The 24,234-nt window shown below is 35.3% G+C and overlaps 4 protein-coding genes across 4 annotated transcripts; all 4 read right to left on the minus strand.

Moving 5' to 3' along the window:
• Window positions 1–2,012: 2,012 nt before the first annotated feature.
• On the minus strand, window positions 2,013–4,148 carry LOC139882160 (dirigent protein 19-like). The gene is made up of 2 exons (XM_071866525.1): window positions 4,028–4,148; window positions 2,013–2,338 (listed from the first exon to the last, which is right to left on the minus strand). Exons 1-2 carry the CDS (start codon window positions 4,146–4,148, stop codon window positions 2,013–2,015), a joined length of 447 nt encoding a protein of 148 aa, XP_071722626.1.
• A 5,311-nt stretch (window positions 4,149–9,459) lies between these two features.
• On the minus strand, window positions 9,460–10,020 carry LOC139882161 (pterocarpan synthase 1-like). Its single transcript, XM_071866527.1, has one exon. The coding sequence runs from the start codon at window positions 10,018–10,020 to the stop codon at window positions 9,460–9,462; it is 561 nt and encodes a 186-aa protein (XP_071722628.1).
• Window positions 10,021–15,393: 5,373 nt separating this feature from the next.
• LOC139882162 (dirigent protein 22-like) lies at window positions 15,394–15,954 on the minus strand. Its single transcript, XM_071866528.1, has one exon. It carries the CDS (start codon window positions 15,952–15,954, stop codon window positions 15,394–15,396), a length of 561 nt encoding a protein of 186 aa, XP_071722629.1.
• Window positions 15,955–19,804: 3,850 nt separating this feature from the next.
• On the minus strand, window positions 19,805–20,356 carry LOC139882163 (dirigent protein 22-like). Its single transcript, XM_071866529.1, has one exon. It carries the CDS (start codon window positions 20,354–20,356, stop codon window positions 19,805–19,807), a length of 552 nt encoding a protein of 183 aa, XP_071722630.1.
• Between the last annotated feature and the right edge of the window lie 3,878 nt (window positions 20,357–24,234).

Below are 24,234 nucleotides of genomic sequence, written 5' to 3' on the forward strand. Positions count from 1 at the left end.
TTATTTTCAGTCCAAGTCATTTAATTCTGCAGTTTTTAATAAATTTAGTTAAGTGGGTAGCTTCGTCTTGTTGAAACGAAGAAGTTGGTATGCTCAATTTGTTCTGAGATAGCCTAGAAGTCATAATGTAAGTTCGAGTTGTTCTGTGAAGAACGGAAATCCAGCATTGTCAGTTGAAGGCACGGCAGCTGTGTTTGTCGACAGAAAAATGTCGAGAATACTCCATTGAAGGAGACTGAAGGTTCAGATTGAAGTTCTAAGAAGATCGCAAAATGGGTCTGTAGGTAGAAGAAAACTTGGCCGTCAAGCAATCGGCGAAATTCAAATTTTAGTGTAGTTTTAATTCAAGTCAAAGTTAAATGAAGTTGTTAAAAGGAAGAAGAAGAAGTTAAGAAGAAGATTCAGTCGTGATCAAGCTTGGAACAAAAGTCAACCCGAAGGTCAACAAAAATGGCGTCTTTTCGCAAGGAAGAAGATGAAGTACAGTCAGCCTGCTTTTACTGTTACAACGTGCAGATTCACTCAAAACGCGTTATGGACAAGTCGTAGGCGTATTTCAGTTGCATAGGGAGCAGGGAAAAACGAATTGTAGGGAGAATACCACTTTTAGTTTTACTTTATGGTTTCTGGTTTTTCCAAAAATCCAGGTTGTATTTTTTGCTTTCTCCTCAAGTAGAGAGTCGAGCATATTCGACTATAAGTAGGAAACTCATTGTCATTTTACATTTTGCGCTCTGAATTAAGAAATCCAGAAGAAAGGAAAATTCAGTGAAAAACGCCATTTTATCTTTTTTCAGTTTTCAAAGCTTAGGTTGCATTGGTGAGAGAAGCCATAGAATAGCCAAACCAAAATTAGTTTTTCTTAGGATCCAAACAAGTTAGATACCAAAATCAAGCCTTAGATTTAAGTTTTAGCATCAAATCAAATCACAAATGGATATGATTACTATTCTGTTTTTGTTCAAGTTTTTCTTAATCTTCCGTCTTCTTCGTTTCACTTTTTTTAGTTGTTACTGTTTCCGTTGCTGTGCTCTTCATCCTGGTGAGCGCAGGTTCATTTTCAGCTGAGCTGTGATTGGCAGTGTTCTCGTCCTGTGGTCACGGTCTCAAAGCCATTTGATCTGTGCTAGCGGTATCTGTTAGCACAGCACGGCTCCATCAAAAACAAGGGTGTTATGAGATTCGTGCGAGTAAGTTAATAAAGTGCATCATACTAAAATATTTTAACCTTTTTTGTCTTTGCACTGTACGTATTATCAACTTTGCTTGCGAGAATTTTTAGCTAAATTGAAGTATTTGTATTAAAAAATAGTGGTTACGTCGATACCACATCGATCAATTTAGCCAAACCTGGTACTGTAAATTTCAGTATGCATTAATGTCATCGGTTTTTTTTTTTTTTTTTAAGAACAATATAGGCTAGAGTTCAATCAATACTCAAATGAACTAGAGTTTCAGAAAATCTCGACTTGGCCGGATGACCAATTCGGCTCTAATTTGAGACCCATCTGACATGACGCCAGTATCTGCTGAGGAACCAAATTGAGACCAAAAAGAATAAATCGACTAGTAATTAAAACGTTAGGTCTATGTGATAAGATGACAATATGGAAAGTGACAGGACATGAGTTCAAAATCTAGAATTAAACTATGTAAGCTTTTTTACAGCGTAAGCTCTCATGAGTATGCGAGGTAATGTTTTGTACTTAAGGGATTATATTTGGGATGGCTTTGCCAGAAATCCTACACAAAATTAAAATATTTTTTTGATGAAAACACAAAATTAAAATAACTACACAAAATAAAGTCATTAATAATTCATTATTATATGTATGAACTTACAAGTACAGTACACATATTATTCTTGATATAATTTTATATTTTCTTACACATCATATGGATCTGACTCGGGATCTCTTCCCATCCATATATGTATGTAATTGCCTTCATCAGCGGCTTATTCATTAAATAATTATTTTGATGAAATAAAATTTATATCTTTAGAAAACGATCTAGGGGGCATAATGGAGGCAACAAATGTGATACTCTTCAACATTCGGATTGTCGGAGATATCCCTCGCTTCAATGTATCCCGATGCTACCCTAAGTTTCCGGTTTCCTCCAACAATGGGGCGCTCTCGCACAGGATCAAAGTAATTGCTAATCCCAAAAATAGAAAGACTGCTTCCTTTGTACTTTCCTCTAATGAAACTTATATGAGACATATAAGACCTAGTATTGTTCGGATCACTCCTAGAAACCCCAACAAACGTTCCCTGGAGTCTTGCAATTTCCTTGGAGTGCGGATCAGGAGTCACCGTCATAGGAACATCGCCCACTATCATCGTACCGAACGCAAAATGAAGAATTAGGAGGCGGGACAGGTCCTGCAACTTGGACACTAGCTGCTCTATCGTCTTGTCGGTAGATTGTCATATCCAATAGAACTATGTTCTGCACTCCTGGTGGAGGTGCTATTTCGCAAGGTCGATTCGAAGTAACATGGTTTGAGGAAACGATGAAGATTAATGTGAAGAGGGCAGATAATGTCGAGATTATTTCTTTTGACATGGTTGTATTTGTATTTTGAATGCAATGACATTCGAGTTTTGATTCTTTGGCCAGGAATACTTAGCACTCTTTTATATTGTCTTATTAATGCCTTATTTGTTTGGTTGCTTTTTTAAAATTGATGTAACTATATGTTACGTGAGAATTAGAGTCACTAAAAACGTATTCTCCACGAAACTAATGTGAAAAGGACAAAATAATGTTGAGAGTATTTCTTTTGCCATGCTTGTATTTGTAATTTGAATGCAAGGATATTTGAGTTTTGATGTTTTGGTCAGGAATACTTGGCACTTATTTATAGTGTCTTTTTGGTGTCCCTTGTTGCTTGGTGGCTTCTTTGAAACTGATCTAACTAATATTACGTGAAGAATATTAATTAGAGTCACTATAACAATATTCTTCAAGAATTTAATTGACTCCAGGATAAAATGAGAGAACAAAAACACAAGTTAATTTGGTTAATTTATGTGTGGAACACAGTAATTAAGAATATGTTGAAGAATATCATTGTGTTACGATTACTGAAAGAAACGATAGCATTTAAATTTTTTTTTAATGTTTAATGACTCAATAACTTATACAAAAAAGGACCTCATTATCTTCAAAGAACTTATAAATTTATGCAAATGACCCTACTTCTTTTCGAGTCTCAGCTTGCATATATGACCATTCCAATGGAGTACTAATGGTTATGAGAAAAAAGTGTAAGATTTGTATTACTCTATGTCGAAGACCACCCTTTTCAAATTTATTAGTAAAAGAAATTATTCGTATCCGTAACTCTTTCAAAATATTGTACAAATCAAGTTCTGAAGGAGCAAAAACAAGAGTGTTATGAGATTTGTGCGAGTAATGTTTTAACCTTTTTGTATTTGTATTGTATTATCAATTTTTCTCCCGATAATTTTTAGCTAAATTGACGTATGTGTATTTTAAAAAATGGTGGTTTTTAAGCCAATACGTCAATACCACATCGATCAATTTAGCCAAACTTTGGTACTGTGAATTGCAATATGCATTAAGTCTATTTGATAAGATCGATGACATGAAAAGTAATTTCCACTTGTCAAGTTTAGAAAAAAAGAACATCATCTTTAGTACCTATGGAAACAGAACATAACAGTAGTGGAGAAAATTCTTTCTGTGACAATACATTTTGTTGTGATTATAACTTATATTCGATTTTAACAATATGTTTTAATGACAATATTTTTTTCTTGTGATCAAATGTAAAAAATATTGTCACTAATTATAGATTACTGTGTTCTGTTTCCTGCACTCATAGTAATAATAAAGAGAACGTACCGATGGATGAGAAGGTAATATCTATTAAGTTATCTCGTCACCGAATACATTTGCTGGCTAAATTAAATTTATCAACGAGCCTCCGATCTATTGTACTTTTAACTTATTACCTCTTCATCTGCCATCGATATTCATCATTACTAAACAAAACCTTCCTCTCTCAAGCCCTGCGATTCCTCGCCGGCATGGTTGCGCCCTCCAATCGCGATTCCTCTCCAGCATGGAGGCCCAAAATCATTCAATGAAGTGAGCCTTTCAATCTTTTTCCCCATCTCTCTCCTCTCTCTTCTAATGATTCTAAGTCGTTTGTGATGGATTGTTAGGGTTATGGTGGCGCTTCAGTTTAGAAAGTTTATCGAGGCTGTGGAAGCTGATACAGAGCTTCAAAGTTCAATTTCTCGGACGACTTCGAGTGACTAATCTCAATATCTTGCTCTGGGTCATTTTTAAACGAGGTACATCTTCTAGAAACTAAATCAGCTACACAAAGTCCCGGCCTGATTTAAATCAAATATGAGATTGGTCTAACCAAACCGAACCTGTTCAAACTGGTGAATTGAAATCATGCCGCTACATTATATATTAAATATATCTTTATAAATTTAATCAAAATAATTAATGAATAACAGCTGTTGATGAAGGCAATTAAATATATAAATATATATATATATATGTATATTGTGATGGATATATATAGATCCCGAATGATCATATATCGGAAAACTACACTTTCTACCCTTATCCCAACAAAAATGCCCCTCCTATATCAAATCGAAGCATTATAGCTGTCTTAGACGATTTCTTCGGTAACTCTTACGGAGTAGTAAAAAAGAAAACCGATCAAATTGCAAATTGTAGAAGTCAAATCTTGAAGGAAACTAAAACAAGGTGTTATTAGATTCGTGTGAGTAAGTTAATAAATTGGGCCAGAGTAAAATGTTGTCACCTTTTTGTGTTTGTGCCGTATTATCAATTTCGGTCGAGTAATACTAAATTGAAGTGAAGTACATTTGAATTCGTGCAATTAGCATTTGAATTCCTGCAAATAGCACAGCCCTTACGTGAGGAGTTAGAGTCACTAAAACAATATTCTCAACCAAGCTAACTTACTGCAGTGTAAAATGACAGAAAAAACGAAATTTTAAAAAATGCATAAGCAATTTAATTAGCTTTAACTTTTATGTGGAACTAGTTAAGAATATTGATGAAGATCATTGTGTTACATTTACTTGTTACTATTGTTAGAATTAGAAGTTAAAAGAAAAGTTGGCCAATTATTAGAGACGGCTCTGCCATATATAAATCCTACACAAAATAGATTCTATGATTCATTATTAGATAATATGAACTTACAAGTACATATGTTAGCCTTAATTTAATTTATTAATTTCTTATACAGGAAATGAATATGACTCCGGATCTATTCCCATCCATATATATGTAATTGCCTTCATAAGCTGCTTCTTCATTAATCAATTATTTGATTATATAAAATATAATATCTTCCAGAAAAGCTCAGGAGTAATAATGGAGGCAAAAAAATACGATACTCTTCAACATCCTGGTTGTCGGAGACATACCTCATTTCAACGTATCCTGATGCTACCGTAAGCTTCCGATTTCCTCCGACAATTGGGCGCTCTCGCACAGGCTCAGAGCGATTGCTAATCCCAAAAATAGATCTCTCGATGTCACGTCTGAACCCTTCATAATCCAAAACCCCTTCTCACCTTCTCCTTGGCGCCGACGCCGCCGGCTCAGCCAGTCATGTCCCTCCATCTTCTTCAATTACCAAAACTTTATGCGTCGGGTCCTCACGTATCGCCTCCCTTAGCCCTCCACGAACTCCTCGTGTTCAGACCCTGCTCTCATCGCCAACCAAACTCCTTCGCAGCTTCTTCTCGCAGCCGACACCGCCATATCAGCCACCCAACCTCCCCCTCCACCTCCAATCTCCACATCGTATCCTTCATATGCCGCCGTTATCTCTCGAATACCCCAAATCCAATTTTTAATCCTAAACAAAATCTGGAGGGTAATCCATCTGTATTCTCCTTGAAATCGAGTTCCGCCATTGATGCAGAGAAAATCTCAACACCAGATTTCTCCATCCCAATTCGAGAATTTCATTCACAGAAAGTCCCTTCACTTCCAATTTACTTTGAGAATTTTCCTGAGGTACAGTCTTATACTTGTCTTGCACTAATTAAATAGAATAAACTTTGTCCAAGCATCTTTAAAACCAATGACTGGAAATTATACTGCTAACTCTTTCTGGTCGAGGGAATGGAGGAGGAAGAGGCACATATTTAGAGAGGCGAGGGTGATAATCTCCACAATGTTTGGAAAAATAGCATGAATAACCTTGTGCTTTTTGGAGATTTTATCATAACCGAAAGCAACAGCCATGTGGTTCAACATTGGATAACTCCCCGGTCGACCCCTGTGGATGTTATTCGGTCCAAAAGCAATTGCAACCGGTGGTAATGAAACAATTTCTCTTGTTGCAGGATTGCATACACTTAGCCGTGGAGAAGTAAGAAAGCCAAATCATACATAAGATTCAGCAACCATTTGGCCCAAGAAACCAATGCGACGCTGTAGCGCTACAAGAGCATGTCTCTCCAATAAAGTGCCTCCATAAACGCTCTGATGTCCTTTGACACAACAACCGAGTATAGATCTAAAGTCATTATATCACAATTGATCGGACCGATCAAGAGTTCACATTCTTCTTCGCCTCCGCCGTCCCCCTCTATGAATGTCAGGGTGCCTTGCACAAAATAGAGGAGTTTTGATTTTCAAACACCTCAGACGAATTGACACGAACTATGAATTTTTCCAGTTCTGATGTCCACCAGAATAGGAAAAAATCATTCCAAGTGGTGTTTACGAATGCAACAGAATCAATCTTAGCGTTTATAGTTTTACCGATATCTGATAGATATGTTATGACAACCTCGCCCAACATTGCTTCTGCTTATTGGCATAATAGTCTTTGATAACCCATGTCTCAAATCAAGATCGGGAGAGGAGAAGTAGACTATGGCCAGATCTCCCCTCCATTTGAGGAGCCTAAAACAGTTGTGGGTGGTATTATAATTATTAGGCGTAGAAGAGCCTAGAAAAGACGGAGGATGAGGAGTCAACACGAATTCCTCTATTGTGAAATCAAAAGACATTATCATACCTGGTACGTTGGAATTGGTGTTTTCCCAGTCAGGGTCGTGAAAGACAAGCCAGCGTGCGTCGCCATGAGCACGTACAACAGGCTTGTCAGCAAAGCCGTAAGGTGAGATTGAAGGAATACTTTGCCAAGAACCATCATTATTTCCTTCTAGGGTGAATATCTCCACTATGTTTGGATAAATATTATGAAGGACCTTGTGCTATTTGGAGATTTTATCATAACAGAAAGAACCAGCCACGTCTTTGAACGTTGGACGACTATCCAGGGGACCCCTATGACTGTGGATGTTGTCTGGTCCAAAAGTAATTGCAATCGGTGGTAATGAAACAACCTGTCTTGTTGCAGGATTGCTTACAATAATTAGCCTTTCGGAATCAAAACGGCAAAATAATCCATGAGATTCGACAACCATTCTGCTCCAACTACCAAACCTCAACGGTACAAGAGGGCGTCTATCTGATAGTGTCTCCATAGACGCTCTGTTGCTTTCCTCCAACACAACAGCCGAGTGTAGATCTAAAGACAAAGGAGGACAAAAATACTGACCCATCCCGAGTTCACGTTCTTCTTCTCTGCCGCTGTCCTCTGCCATGAATGTTAGGTGCCTTCCACAAAACAGAGGAATTTTGATTATCAAACACCCCTGTTTACAGAAAATCGACACGAACAATGGATTGACTTTGCAGGTAACCTACTCAGGATCTCCCCTAGGATGTCCTCTGGTACATCACCGATGCCCGTTCCCATTATTTTCTTCTTCTCCCTTTTTCTCTTCATAGATTTGATTTCAGAATTTTTTCTCTTCATAGATTTGGTTTCAGAATCCATCAGAAAGAGAATCAGACTGTTACCCTAATGCTTTAAGGTATATGACTTCTGTATTATAATTGATTTTGTAATTGACTAAACATTTATGTATAAAAATATTTGTTCCAGACAAGAATGAAAATTCTTTAGCATAATGTCAAATTTAAGCTTAAGCATTATAAATATATCCTTAATTCTGTCTGTTTATGCACAGAACATTTTGGCAAAAACAAACGTAAAATTCCAAAACAGGCTATCAGATTATCTTTAATTTTGGCGAATGAGACAACACATAACACATACAAACTCTGTCAAAAACAGCAACCTGAAGATCGGTTGAGGTTGAAGAATGCCATTAGAGGAATGTAAACAACTTGGTTTGCATTAACCCCAAACACAAAATCAAAATGAGCATAATCATCTATGTATTGTCCCACCAGCTTGCCGGAGTCATGATCTTGAAGGTCTCCGAGAAGCGCCTTTACTTCATTTATGTCAGAAAGCATGTTGGCCCCTCCATAGCCAAGGAAAAGTGGAAATTCATTTGGAATGCTCGTCATGTTGTAATTTGGAGAGTGTTGAAATAGCTGGAAATGGACTAATCTACCTGGATCATCAATGCCAGCTTACGGTGAAGATAGAAGATCCTAGATCTGTTATCCTTTGAAAAACGTTTCTCCATATCTTTCGAAGCAGAGGCTACATCAGTAAAGTAGTGAAGAGAAATGGTCAGATACAGCACGAATCAGCCTTGACTTGACCAAGGCATTGTAGCGGAGTCACTGATCCTGGAGATGTGGAGGTTGAGCTGCCAAAGTACAGTTCCCAGTTAGAAAAGCTAGCTTGTTTTTCATTAAAGCAGCTGTGGAGAAGGCGCGACTCCAGATCGCGTAATCAACAGATACTGAGTTGGATCCATCCAATGGATGCAGTTACAAGGGATCACCAAACGCAACATGAGCATGGACAATCTCCTTTGAGTTTGTATCACCAGACATTTGAAAACTCTCCCGCTTAAATCATCAGTCTCTCTAGCGTGTTCTGCACTGGGCTTTGGGTTGCATCAAACCCATTTTCTGTCTTAGCCTATCTTCTCAATCACTTGCCGACTTAGTCCATCTCCACATATACGATGCCATTTGAGCTCTTTGATTCTAACTGTCATGAAGTTGAATCTCAACAGGTTGATTACAGTTTCAAATTCGACCACATTAATTATTGAATAAATATTTAATCTTTCTAAAAAAAATTTGGTTCTTCAACAATCAACTGGCCTGGAAGAGGTTATGTACTCTTTTAGATTTGAATCATAACTATCCCGATAAATTATCTTTTGTGTTTCTGTGATCGTGCGTCCTATTTATTTAAATTACAATATGATAATGATCGCTTATTCAATGTGCAGTTATTTCCTCATGTATAATTTGAAATGCCGTACTGGATATATGATCATTCGGGATCTATACATATATACCCATCCATCTACATATATATATATATATATATAATTGCCTTCATCGATCAGTGGCTTGTTCATTGATTATTTTGATTCAATGAAAGATATATATATTTAATAAATATTCCAGTTAAGCTCTAGGTGAATAATGGAGGACACAAATACGATACTCTTCAACATCAGGATAGTCGGAGACATCCCTCAATTCAGCGTATCCCGATGATAGCTTAAGCTCGCCAGTTCCTCCGACAACCGGGCTCTCACGCACTGGCTCAGACAGATTGCTAATCCCCAAAATAGATAGAGTGCTTCCTCTGTACTTGCCATGAGTGAAACTGATATGAGTTCGAGAAGAAGAAAGACTAGTATTGTTGGGATCACTCCTAGAAACCCCAACAGCCATGCCCTGAAGTCTTCCAATTTCTTTGGAGCGTGGATCGGGAGCCACGGTCATCAGAAAATCACCGACCAATGTCGTACCGAACGCCAAATTATCATTTGCCGGCGTGGGAGGTCCTGCTACTTGGATAATGCCTGCTCTACTGTCTTGTCGGTAGATTGTCATTTGGGTTAACTTTATGTTATGCATTCCTTGCGGAACTGATATTTCACAAAAATGACAAGTAACGAGATTAATTGAGGAGGAGACAAACACTAATGTGATGGTCAGGACAACAAAAACTGTTGCCATGCTTGTCACGTTTGATTAATTAGTTAATGCAAAGATATGTTTCAGTCTTATAATTTGGCCAAGAATACTTACCACTCTTTTATAGTGTCTCATTATGTCTTTTTTATTTAGTTGCTTTTTGAAAATTGTTCTTACTATATATTACGTGAGGAATTAGATTTCACTAAAGAAGTATTGTTCTCGAAATTAATTTACTCCAGCGTAATTTGAGAGGACAAAAGAAGAAAAAAAATAAAACCATAAAAAAAATATCAAGAACTCTTAATACATGATATATGGTTACCACTCTTTTGTAGTAGTGTCTTATGGATGTCTTTTTTGGTTCGTTGCTTCTTTAAAATTGGAGTAATTTTTAAGTCAGGAATAGAGTAACTAAAAGTCTAAAACAATATTTTGCACGAAATTTAGCCCATTGTAAAACCATAAGTGATTTACTTAAGTTAAACTTTGTGTGGAACACGGAAGAATATATTGAAGATTATTGTGCTACGCACTTTCTCTTACTTAGTTGTTAGACTCAGAATTAAGTTGATAGTTTTTGTTAGGTACATTTAGGGAAAAAAAAATTGGAATAGTCACCTCGTCGATCAGCTTTGATCCTAGACGTCTAGACTTCAAATATATTGCAGTCTGGGAATATTAATTACTTCCTACATTGACAGTCTCGATATATTTTAATTTTTTTGTCAATAATATAATTTTATTCACCAAAAGAATTAAGATATACAACCTAACACTAAAAAAAAAACACTAGTCAAAACAGAGTGCAGACATGCCTGCTTCTCAGTACAAAAGAAACTTCATCATAATATATTATCTCCATTTATCTATTAAACTGGCATCCTGTGGTTTAGCTTTGTATAAAATGGAAAATAAAACAGCTTCTCTTGCTTGCTTAATGACAACAGAAGTATTTCCAATTCCGCCTTGAAAAGTAATTCTATTTCTTTCCTACCAAATATAGTACACCATTGCTTGAAATTCTTTTCTTCTAATTATGGCCATAGTATGTAGATTACAGTAGTGTTTCCATCTCGCTGGAGTCGTAGAGTGAAAGTCTAAGTAGCGTATAATAGGTTTCAATACCAGAAATCTAAAAAACAGTTGAGAAGCTCTCAAACTAAAGTTTTATTATTTCAAAGATAACCAAATAAGATACAAAAATCGTTTAAATAGTTCCGAGACTGAAAAACAACTAAAAACAAAAAAAAATACTAAATCCACTTTTGGGTCCACGAAAATAAGAAAGACTTGTTGAAGACCGAAACAGGCTCGAATGAAGCCCTTGAAAAACTTCAACTAGGTAGACTCAACTAAACCGATAGATCTTCTCGAGAGCTTTCCGAAAATATATTATAATAGTGATTCTGACAACCGAGTCAAAAGTTATGGCAATTTTTATATAGGTTGACTTTTCTTGTGCAAAACTTCAATTCAACGATCCATCTCCTTGCGCTTTTGGCTGTCGACCCAAGTGAGATAATCTTGTGCAATGCGTTCTACGTCATAGAGAGATAAAGAATACTACTGGAGTATGTGAGTAGAGGAAAAAAGTAGTGAAATAGCTAGAGTAGAGCACTCAATTGGTTGGTTAAACAAAATTTGAAATGCCGTACTGGATATGATTGAACATTCGGGAACTGGATATTTTGATGATTTTTGCCAAAAATGCTTACCACTCTTTTATAGTATCTTATTGATGATGTATTTTTTAATTGCTTCTTTAAAGTTGTTGTGACTATTACGTGAGGAATTAGAGTCACTAAAACAGTAGTCTCTACGAAATTTATTTACTCTAGTGTAAAATGAGAGAACCAAAAAAAGTAAACAAAAGTAACTTGATCAGGTTAAATTTTCTGTGGAACACGGTAGAATGTCTTTGAATATCATGGTGTTAGGATTATAACTATTTTAGGATTAGAAAGCTGATAGTACTTACTGTACATGAAAAAAAAAATAATAAGTATAGTTTTGTTACTTGCAAGTATAGTTGGTTCATTGTGAATTTTTTTTTAAGAAGAATATTTAACCTTGGTTTAATTACTTATGACGATCGGTAGTTTTTAAGCTGGTTGATTCTAATTTCCTTTTCTGTTTCTTTCAATTTCTATTTTTAATTTATTAATTTTACGAACAATAACATTTCCAGTTTGTTTGAAAAGTGTAATACTGTCATTCCAATGCAGTATTAAACGGTAATGAGAAACAAGCGTAAGATTAGTATTACTAGAAGTAGCAGATATGGATCTGTTTTGCCGTAAAAAAATGATAGGGAAGTGATTATAAAAAGTTCATACAGTAGTATGAATGTACAATTGTAGTATTTGTTAAGTCAGGAATAGAGTAACTATAACAACATTCTCCATGAAATTTACCCGAAAAAAAAAAAAAAACCATAAGTGATTAGTAACTTAAGTTAAATAGAGTAACTATAACAACATTCTCCACGAAATTTACCCAAAAAAAAACCATAAGTGATTAGTAACTTAAGTTAAACTATGTGTGGAACACATACGGAAGAATATGTTGATTGCCTTCATCAATGGATTACTCATTAATTATTTTGATTAAATTAAAGATATATTTAATATATAGTATTCCAGAAATTAATGAGGTCTGGGGTATGATGGAGGAGGCAAATATGATACTCTTCAACATCTGGATGGTTGGAGATATCACTCGCTTTCACGTACCCCGATGCTAGCTTAAGCATGTCAGTTACTCTGACAATTGGGACAATTTGGCACTTTCTCTTAAGCTCAGAGCCATTGCTAATCCAAAAAATGAATAGAGTGCTCCCTTTGTCCTTGCCTCTAATGAAACTTATATGAGTCATAATAGGCCTAGTATTGTTCGGATTGTTGGATTAGATTGTGCAAAGAATTCTCCAATCATGGATTTAATCAAGCCAATGGCTGTATACTTGGTGAAGAAAGCTTACTGAAGATGAAGAAAATCTTGAAACAGGAGCCATTAATGAGGAATGGATGTGGAATGATGTTCTTAAAGCTTAGTGACATTCTAAAAGGCAAAACTGGTCTGTTGGTAGAGCTAAAACCGAGCTGCATCGTCCCTGAAATAGAAGAATTTGCAGAAAACAGCATCCAAGGACCTGCAGCGCAGTAAAAGAGATGCGGGACCAAAACAGCTATCTTTTAATGGTAAGCCGGAATGGACTCAAACTTAAACGAAGCTGTAAAATGGTATTCCAAACATGTATATGAAAGAAAAATGCAGAAAAGAGGTCATATGCAGATTCTGATCACCCAGATTGTTGATTTTAGCTCTTTTAAGAACTCAAATGTCAATTTTGAGTTTTTAGCTAGAAAATGGTTAATGGATGCTGCGATCATGTTATATGTGATGTTTATGGAGTGTTTGGATGGCTGCATTGAGCTTATAACAAGCAGAGGTGAGAAAAACATTTTGATGGTCACTTTTGAAGGCTTTTTGAGCTCAAAATGTGATTTTCTATATTCATGGGAAATTGGAGTTCTATTTGCTCCATATATATCATATATGATGATTCAAAATTGTGTGTGCTGCTGCATTGGAGCTGCTTATGATAGAATTGAAGATATCTCCTATAAGGCTCATTGTAAGTGTCTTTTGAAGAACTACAAGTCTCAAATTCCTCTACTTTTTTATGGCATTGAGTTTCATGATCAAGATAGGTCATATATGATGGTTCAAGCCTATATATGTTGCTGCATTGGAGTTTCTCAGCCAGAAAGTGAAAATTGCTCTTCAAATCACAATTTCAAGGAATTACCAGTTTTACTGTCAAATAAAGGCTGAATGCCAGGAATGGTTTTCTCTGGTATTTTGTCATTCAGCTCAAGTTTTATGCTTTTCTATCAGCCAATAGAAATTAGACATTAGCTTGAAAGTGATTGGCACACTTGTCTTGCCATTATTTGTTAGTCTAAGTGCTTGGTGAGCTAGTAAAAATCTTATATATATATATATGTGTGTGTGTGTAAATAGTTGTAGGAGAAAAATTGAATGAGAGCACAATTCTATTCCAAATTTTAGTTTCTGCACTTTTACTTTAAATCAAATGAAAGAAAAATTAGTTTATCCTTTTACTTTCCTGTTTTGAAGAAGAAAAGAGAAGATCAAATTTACTTTCCAGTTTTAGCTTTTCCAGTGTTACTGTTCCATTGAAAAAACTCTGTTTTCTTCAATTTTTGGTCTTGAGATCTTGTATTTCCTCCTGGTTGGGAATACAGGGTCGTTAACACGGATCACTCCTAGAAACCCCAACAAACACTCCATAAAGACTTTTCCCCACATCGACGAAGATTAATTGAAGATGGCTGGACTCCAGCTGAGAGGATTTATCATTTAATTAGCTAGGACTTACATATATAATCCGAATTTCCGTTTTGTTTTGCAGCTTTAAAACCAAATCAAATACTTTTATCCCACTTGAATACTTTTTTTTTTGGGGGTCACTTGACTCGACACCCGAGGACCGATTTTGATCCTTATTTAAGACCCATTAGGACTTAGAGCCGGTGCCGGTTCAGGAACCAATGAGCCCACAGCGTACTATTAATTGGTTTGCTAAGTCTATTTCAGAAGATGACATGGAGAATGGTTTCCACATCTTCATGACCTATGTAACAGGACCTATTTAAGCTCGAAACCAGAATTTTGCAGACCGAGATATAATATAATCCAACCTAGAATTAAATATGATGTGAAATTAGCCTATTATTAGAGATGGCTTTGCCACAAATCCTAGGTGGTATTACTTTGTGTGCTTAGCTTGCTTCACAAGTTTTCCGATTTAGTTCACAATTCATCGATCTTTTTCCTGTAGAATTTTGGATCTCCCATCAGCCATCTTTGCTTGTAGTATCTTCGCCCATTATCTCGTTCAAAGAGAACTCGTCTTCTTCTATGTTCTCACGGCCTTAACCATCTCATGGTTCAGCGTTCGCAATTGACCGCTAAGAGGCAAGTTTCTGGTATTCCTTAATCCTTTTATATATACAATAGTTCATATGTTCCTCGGTACTTATTTTTGAATGAGATTTGAAGTATAATTTTAGTGAAGCTAGGATCATTAGTATTTCATAAATATGTATAAAAGAAATCACATAATCTATTAATTACTAACATTAATCGTGCATATAAAATTACTACACACATGTAGATTTTCCATATCATATACTATATGAACTTACACATGATACATATTTTAATCTTGATTTTATTTTTATTTCTCTTATACATGATATGGAATATGGTTATGATCATTCATGATCTATTCCCATCCATCCAGATATACGTTTAGTTGCCTTCATCAACGGCTTATTCATTATTTATTTTGATTAAAGTATTTAATATATAATATTCCAGAAATTATTTAGGTGAGGGGGAATAATGGAGGACACAAATATGATACTCTATAACATCCGGATAGTCGGAGATATTCCTCGTCTCAACGTATCCACTTGATAGCCTAAACTTGCCAGTTCCTCCGACAACCGGACGCTCTCGCACAGGCTCAGACCGATTGCTAATCCCAAAGATAGATAGAGTGCTCCCAAGGTATTTTCCATGAATGAAACTAATATGAGTCATATAAGATATGATATTGTTTGGATCACTCCTAGAAACCCCAACAAACACTCCCTGAAGGTTTGCCATTATTTTGGATCTTGGATCTGGAGCCCCAGTTATCGGAACTTCAACGACATATGTCGTACCGAACGCAAATGTAGAATTTGGAGGCGGAGCAGGTCTTGCTACTTGGAGGACGGCTGCTCTATCATCTTGTCGGTACAAAATGAAATTCGACAGAACTATGTTCTGCACTCCTGGTGGAGGAGCTATTTTGCAAGGTCTATTCGAAGAAACGAGTTTTGAGGAGAGGAAAAATATTGTGAAGAGGAAAAATAATGTCGAGTGTGTTTTTGCCATGCTTGTATTTGAATGCAAGGATAGATTTATATATTCGAGTTTTGATTATTTGAGCAAGAATACTTCCCACTCTTTTATAGTGTCTCATGGACGTTCTTTTTTGTTTGGTTGCTTCTTTAGAATTGTAGTGATTGTTAAGTTAGAAATTAGAGTAACTTAAAACAATTTTCTCCACGAAATTAACTCAAGGGTAAAATGAGAGGACAAAAACAAAACCCTAAGTAATTGAATTAGGTTAAACTTCGTGTGGAACAAGGTAAGAATATATTGATTATCATTGTGTTGGACTTAATTCCTAGTTAGAATTAGTACAGTTGATATATAGTTCTTTGTTAGATACATTAAAAAAAAAGTTGGTATGGTCATTGCCTTTTCAATCGGGTAACAGGTTCTATGCCAGAACTAGAACCACCAACTTCGATCCTTGAGATCAAATATACTATCTCCGTCTCTAATTAACTGTCTCTAGTTAATTGTAGCTTTTACTATGCAAATTGTAAAAGCGATGGTTAATTAGAGAATTTTTTAGAACGTTAAAATTCTTAAACCGATGCACGTAAAACAATTCAGATCTTTCCAAGACTGTTTTTATCCAAAATAAGATTAGAATAAGACGGAATAAACATTTATGTTGCGAAGCTTCTAGTCCTCCAGCTTCTGACATTGTAGATGAAGCAAAGGCTGTTGTCGATTTTGGTCTCAAGAATGTATTGGTTTTGAAAGATGCTACTAACTCGGAAGTCGTTACAGAAACTAAAAAATTTCTTGAAGATGTTTATCTGTTTTTTTTTTTTCTTTGGATTTTCTCTAAGTCTTTGTTCTCTTTGGATTCGGGCGGTCCCTCCTATCAAAAAAATATTAGAATACGTAGTTATGTGCTGAAAGGAAATACCTATAAAAATTCTTGTTTGATTCCAACCCAAAAATGATTCTATACAAGTATGTCCTTTATTTATTACTCTATGACCATATATATTTATATGAATAGAAAAATTATATTTTAATTATTTTAAATTAATATAAGGATAAATTTAAAAAATTAGCTCAAATATATATGAATTTTATAAAACGATACCGGTAGACCAAAGCAAATTTTATTATACAATATTTAAAGTGAACAGGAGGGAGTACTTATTTAAAGAAATTAATAGTATGGGGAACTCTTTAGTAAAAAGAGACCGATGAAATTGAAAATCGTGCAAATCAAAATTTTAATGAAACTAATTAATTGTGTGCTAAAGCTATAAGATTCGTGCGAGTAAGTTAACAAACTAAGTAAATACCCATATCAATTTAGCCAATATACTTGAATTGCAATTTTCATCTATGTCAAATTAAGGAGAGCAAGACTTTAGTTTAGGGTCATTAGAATTCGTGCAATTTGCATTTCAATTTGTGCAAATAGCACATCCCATATATTCTTATCTAGTTCCACAAAAAAGATAAAGCTAATTAAATTGCTGATCATTGTTTTAAAATTTTGTTTTTCTGTCATTTTACACCGCAGTAAGTTAGTTTCGTTGAGAATACTGTTTCAGTGACTCTAACTCCAATATATTGATGAAGATCATTAATTGTTACTATTGTTAGAATTAGAAGTTTACTAGGTACATGTATGAAGACAAAGAAAAGTTGGTGTATTTAGTTAGGGAAAAATTCCTCAAAACTTTTTCTTAAAAACTTGTTTATTAAGGAAAAAATTTCCAACTATTAGAGATGGCTGTGCCATAAATCCTACACAAAATAGATTCTATAATTCATTATTAGATATTATGAACTTACAAGTACGTATATTAGCCTTAATTTAATTTTCTTATATTCTTACACAGGAAATGGATATGATTCATCAGGATCTATTCCCATCAAAATATATGTAATTGGCTGTTCAAAAAATATATATGTAATTGGCTTCATCGGCGGCTTATTCATTAATCAATTGTTTTGATTAAATAAAATATAATATCTTCCAGAAAAAGCTCAGGAGGAATAATGGAGGCAACAAATACGATACTCTTCAACATTCGGATTGTTGGAAATAAGCCTCATTTCAACGTATCCTCATGCTGCGTACCCTAAGCTTCCAATTTCCTCTGACAATTGGGCACAGACGAATTGACACGAACTATGATTTTTTCCTGTTCTGATGTCCAGAATAGGAAAAAATCATTCCAAGTGGTGTTTACGAATGCAATGGAATCAATCTTAGCGTTTATAGTTTTACCGATATCAGATAAATATGTTATGGACAACCTCATCCAACATTGCTTCTGCTTATTGGCATAATAGTCTTTGATAACCCATGTCTCAAATCATGATCGGGAGAGGAAGTAGACTATGGCCAGATCTCCCCTCCATTTGAGGAGCCTAAAACGGTTGTGGGTGGTATTATAATTATTAGGCTTAGAAGAGCCTAGAAAAAATGGCAGATGAGGAGTCAACAAGAATCCTCTTTTGTGAAATCAAAAGACATTATCATACCTGGTACATGGTATGCATATTGCATAGTAAAAGCGACAATTAATTAGTGACGGATGGAGTAGTATTTCCTTCTCGATCGAGCCGATAGTCCCGGATCGTCAATATCAATATATCTTCAGTATTCCCAACATGTGCTGAAATTGGCTCCTGTAAACAGTATAAAGTTGAAGTACGATACTTAAAACATCTTCCCCTATAGTTGGCAATTTATTTTCGAAACAATTATCTTTATTGAGTCCATCCAAGTCAAATACCAATTTTTCCGATAAAGACTTTTCCCCACATCGACGAAGATTAATTGGAGATGGCTGGACTCCAGCTGAGAGGATTTATCATTTAATTAGCTAGGACTTACATATATAATCCGAATTTCCGTTTTGTTTTGCAGCTTTAAGACCAAATCATATACTTTTATCCCATTTGAATACTTTTTTTGTGGGGGTCACTTGACTCGACACCCGAGGACCGATTTCGATCCTTATTTAAGACCCATTAGGACTTAGAGCCGGTGCCGGTTCAGGAACCAATGAGCCCACAGCGTACTATTAATTGGTTTGCTAAGTCTATTTCAGAAGATGATATGGAGAATAGTTTCCACATCTTCATTACCTACGTAACAGGACCTATTTAAGGTTGAAACCAGAATTTTGCAGACCGAGATATAATATAATCCAACCTAGAATTAAATATGATGTGAAATTAGCCTATTATTAGAGATGGCTTTGCCACAAATCCTAGGTGGTATTACTTTGTGTGCTTAGCTTGCTTCACAAGTTTTCCGATTTAGTTCACAATTCATCGATCTTTTTCCTGTAGAATTTTTGATCTCCCATCAGCCATCTTTGCTTGTAGTATCTTCGCCCATTATCTCGTTCAAAGAGAACTCGTCTTCTTTGATGTTCTCGCGGCCTTAACCATCTCATGGTTCAGTCTTTGCAATTGACCGCTAAGAGGCAAGTTTCTGGTATTCCTTAAATCCTTTTATATATACAATAGTTCATATGTTCCTCGGTACTTATTTGTGAATGAGATTTGAAGTATAATTATTAGTGAAGCTAGGATCATTAGTATTTCATAAATATGTATAAAAGAAATCACATAATCTATTAATTACTAACATTAATCGTGCATATAAAATTACTACACACATGTAGATTTTCCATATCATATACTATATGAACTTACACATGATACATATTTTAATCTTGATTTTATTTTCATTTCTCTTATACATGATATGGAATATGGTTATGATCATTCAGGATCTATTCCCATCCATCCAGATATACATTTAGTTGCCTTCATCAACGGCTTATTCATTATTTATTTTGATTAAAGTATTGAATATATAATATTCCAGAAATTATTTAGCTCAGGGGGAATAATGGAGGACACAAATATGGTACTCTTCAACATCCGGATAGTCGGAGATATCCCTCGTCTCAACGTATCCACTTGATAGCCTAAACTTGCCAGTTCCTCCGACAATCGGACGCTCTCGCACAGGCTCAGACCGATTGCTAATCCCAAAGATAGATAGAGTGCTCCCACGGTATTTTCCATGAATGAAACTAATATGAGTCATATAAGATATGGTATTGTTCGGATCACTCCTAGAAACCCCAACAAACACTCCCTGAAGGTTTGCCATTCTTTTGGATCTTGGATCTGGAGCCCTAGTTATCGGAACTTCAGCGACATATGTCGTACCGAACGCAAACGTAGAATTTGGAGGCGGGGCAGGTCCTGCTACTTGGACTCCGGCTGCTCTATCATCTTGTCGGTACAAAATGAAATTCGATAGAACTATGTTCTGCACTCCTGGTGGAGGAGCTATTTGGCAAGGTCTATTCGAAGAGACGAGTTTTGAGGAGAGGACAAAGATTGTGAAGAGGACAAATAATGTAGAGAGTATTTTTGTCATGCTTGTATTTGAATGCAAGGATAGATATATATATATATATATATATTCGAGTTTTGATGATTTGAGCAAGAATACTTCCCACTCTTTTATAGTGTCTCATGGACGTTCTTTTTTGTTTGGTTGCTTCTTTAAAATTGTAGTAACTGTTACGTGAGGAATTAGAGTAACTTAAAACAATTTTCTCCACGAAATTAACTCAAGGGTAAAATGAGAGGACAAAATCAAAAACCTAAGTAATTTAATTAGGTTAAACTTCGTGTGGAACAAGGTAAGAATATATTGATGATCATTGTGTTGGACTTCCTTGTTAGAATTAGTACAGTTGATAGTTCTTTGTTAGATACATTAAAAAAAAAAGTTGGCATAGTCATTGTCTTTTCATTTGAGTAACGGATTCTATGCCAGAACTAGAACCACCAACTTCGATCCTAGACTTCAAATATACTACCTCATTCTCTAATTAATTTTCGCTTTTACTATGCAAATTGTAAAAGCGATGGTTAATTAGAGAATTTTTTGGAACGTTAAAATTCTTAAACCGACTCACGTGAAACAATTCGGATCTTTCCAAGACTGTTTTTAGCCAAGATAAGATTAGAATAATTGACTCCAGTAGTAGCTAAATTGAAGTATAAAAATGGCGGTTCTAACCAATAAGTAAATGCCACATCAAATTTAGCCAATATACTCTAGGTACTTAGTACTGTAAATTGCAATTTTCATCAATGCCATCGCTTTTTTGATTAAGAAGTCCTTTAATATATAGCTACTGTTCTAGAGTTCTATCATCAGCTAAAAGGAGCTAGAGTTTCAGAAAATCTTGACTCGGCCTGAGGACCTATTTCGTTGTGTCACGAATCTTTGCAATTGACCGGTTAGAGGCAAGTTTCTGATATGCCTTAAATCCTTATATAGTTCATATGTTCCTCAATACTTATTTTTGAATGAGATTTGAAGTATAATATTAGTGAAGCTAGCTTCATTAGTATTTCATAAAAATGTGTAAAAGAAAAAACATAATCTATAATTATTTTTTTGATGTTAACATAATCTATAAATTACTAACATAATTCGTACATATATAGATTTTCATCATCAGATAATCGACACGGTAGATATTAGTCTTGATATTAATTTTGTTCGCTTATAAAGGACATATTGTAATGGTTTCATCAGCGGCTTATTCATTAATTATTTTGTTGAATTTAAAGCTATAATTACTAATTAGTATTCCAGAAATTAATTAGCTTAGTGGTTAATAATAGAGGACACGATACGATACTCTTCAATATCTGGATAGTGGGAGACATCCCTTGTAATATTCGATTAATTAAATAATGCAAATATATTTGTGTTTTGAGGATTTGGCCAAGAATGCTTGCAACTCTTTTATAGTGTCTTATTGACATCTTTTTGGTTTGGCTTCTTCTTTAAAATTGATGTAACTAGCTATTACGTGAGGGGTAAGAGTCCATAAAACAGTATTCTCCACGAAATTAATTTACTATAGTGTAAAATGAGAGAACAAAAAAAAAATTATGAGTAATTTCATTAGGTTAAACTTTGCCATGTGCATGTAACACAGTAATAATATAGAAGAAAATTATGTTAGGATTACTTGCTAGAAATAAAGTTTATAGATTTTACCTTGTCCATAGGGACATGAAAAAATAAAGTATAGTTGTTTCCTTGTTGATAGGGTTCAATGCTTCAAACCAGAACCACCACCTTCGACCTTGGAAGTAATTATTCATCGGTAACTCTTTCGGAGTGCTAAAAAAGAAAAATGATCAAACTGAAAATCGTAGAATAGAAATCAAATCCTGAAGGGAACTAAAACAAGGGTATTATGAGATTTGTGCGAGTATAGAAGTTAATAAATTGGGCCAGACTAAAATGTTTCCACCTTTTTGTGTTTGTGCCGTATTATCAATTTCGGTCGAGTAATACTAAATTGAAGAATATGTAGTACATAAAATGGCCAACACGTAAACACCACATCAATTTAGCCAATATTCAGTGTAGGTACGTGCTTGGTACTGTAAATCGCTATTTTCGTCAATGTCATAAGTTTTTTTATCAAGAACTACATACTGACATGTGCTAATTCCATCATCAACTCAAAAGACCTAGATAAGTTTCAGAAAGTCTGGAGTCGGCCAAGGACCGTTTTCGGTTCTAATATGATACCTACATATGACTTGGCGCCACTGCTGGCTCAGGAACCAATGAGCCCAAAAAGAATAAATCAGCTAGTAATCGAGTCCTTAAGTCTATTTTGGAAGATGACATTGAAAATAATTTCCACGTCTTCATTACATATGGAAAAAGGACCTAAGCTCCAAACAAGAATTTTGCAGACCATGATTATCATCCAACCTAGAATTAAAGATGTTTAGAAATTAACATATTATTAAACATGGCTTTGCCACAAATTCTAGGTGGCATTACTTTGTTTTCTTAGCTTGTTTCACAAGTTTCCCGATTTAGTTCACAATTCATCTTTTGCCTGTACATTTTTGGATCTCCGATCAGCTATAACATCAAAGTGTTTGAACTTGCTTGTTTCATGAACCCTGCCTACCAGGAGGTGATTGAGTTCAAAGATGAAAGTCAAGATCAAGAATTGTCAAAAGAAGAAGGAAGTGAAAGGGAAGCCTGGAAAGAAGAAACTTGGCCAACAAGCCACTGTCTTTGGAGAAATTTCTGCAACACATTCTTGGAAGTGTTTTTGATGAATATGAACAAGAATGGGGTAAAACAGTGCGGTGAAAGTGCCTCTAGAATCGATTCAGGTGTTGCTGGTAAGGAAATGGTGTTGTCTGATGAGAAGGATGTAACTGCACTTCGAGGAGAGTTGGAGGACCTCTCTGTAGCTGAAAGTAAGACTAAGGACTCAGAAGGTATTGAAGAGAGTCCGTTTGTGGCAGCTTTCAGCTTTGCGTCCGTACAGAAGTCCGTTAACTTCAGCGATGCAATTGACTTCGCTGTGACCGGAAAACAAATCGGCTGACGACCGGAGACCGTCGATTCAACTCAGGAAGAAGTCGTCGACATATTGTAGTTCTGGGATAGAAAACGTTTCTAATGTGATCTGTTGCACACCTCATAAAAGAGAATGATGAAACAAAATTATGACAAAATATGTGAGGATGTGACAAACAATACATGCTTAGAAAACGAAGACCTATTGTTCACAAGTTACAAAGGCTGGATTGTCCATAGAAATATCAAACACACTAATTAAAAAATTGAGCGGAATGAACCCATAAGAGATATAATTAATTTGATTGCATAGGTTAACATTTATTTTACTAAGAAATAAGTAGTGCAACATACATAAAGGTGAATCATGAAGTCGAACACGCTTCCCAGCAAGAACATCGAAACCAAAAGTTATCTTAGGCCTGTCATAAATAAAAATAATGTGTTATTAATTGTAAGTAATTGAGAAAGGAATACAAAAAATGTTGAATGTGTCTTAACAATTGCTCACATTTTTTCTCCTCGCCCAAATGCACCAGGACTCACTGAATACAGTTTCTCGATCATCTCAAGGCAGCTCCCGTCCAAAATACAAAATAAAACAATTTACAAATCATGATTATCAGATTATTACAATTAATGCATGCCATTTGATTTATCTGTATAGTAATATTTCAGAGAACTAAATTTGATGGTAAAAAATTTACATGAGGGGGTTATACACCTATTTTCAGAGATGTTAAATTAGAGAACGAAATTAAAAATGAACCATTAAATATTTATGCACAGTAAGGTAATCATAGAGAAACAATTTACACGAGGGAATTTAATTGACGATAAGTATTGAATGGAAGAGATGTGATGAGGTGGCAAATCTGATGGTGTAGGAAAAG

Source organism: Rutidosis leptorrhynchoides, unplaced genomic scaffold (assembly GCF_046630445.1).
Source record: "Rutidosis leptorrhynchoides isolate AG116_Rl617_1_P2 unplaced genomic scaffold, CSIRO_AGI_Rlap_v1 contig238, whole genome shotgun sequence".
Classification (NCBI taxonomy): Eukaryota; Viridiplantae; Streptophyta; class Magnoliopsida; order Asterales; family Asteraceae; genus Rutidosis; species Rutidosis leptorrhynchoides.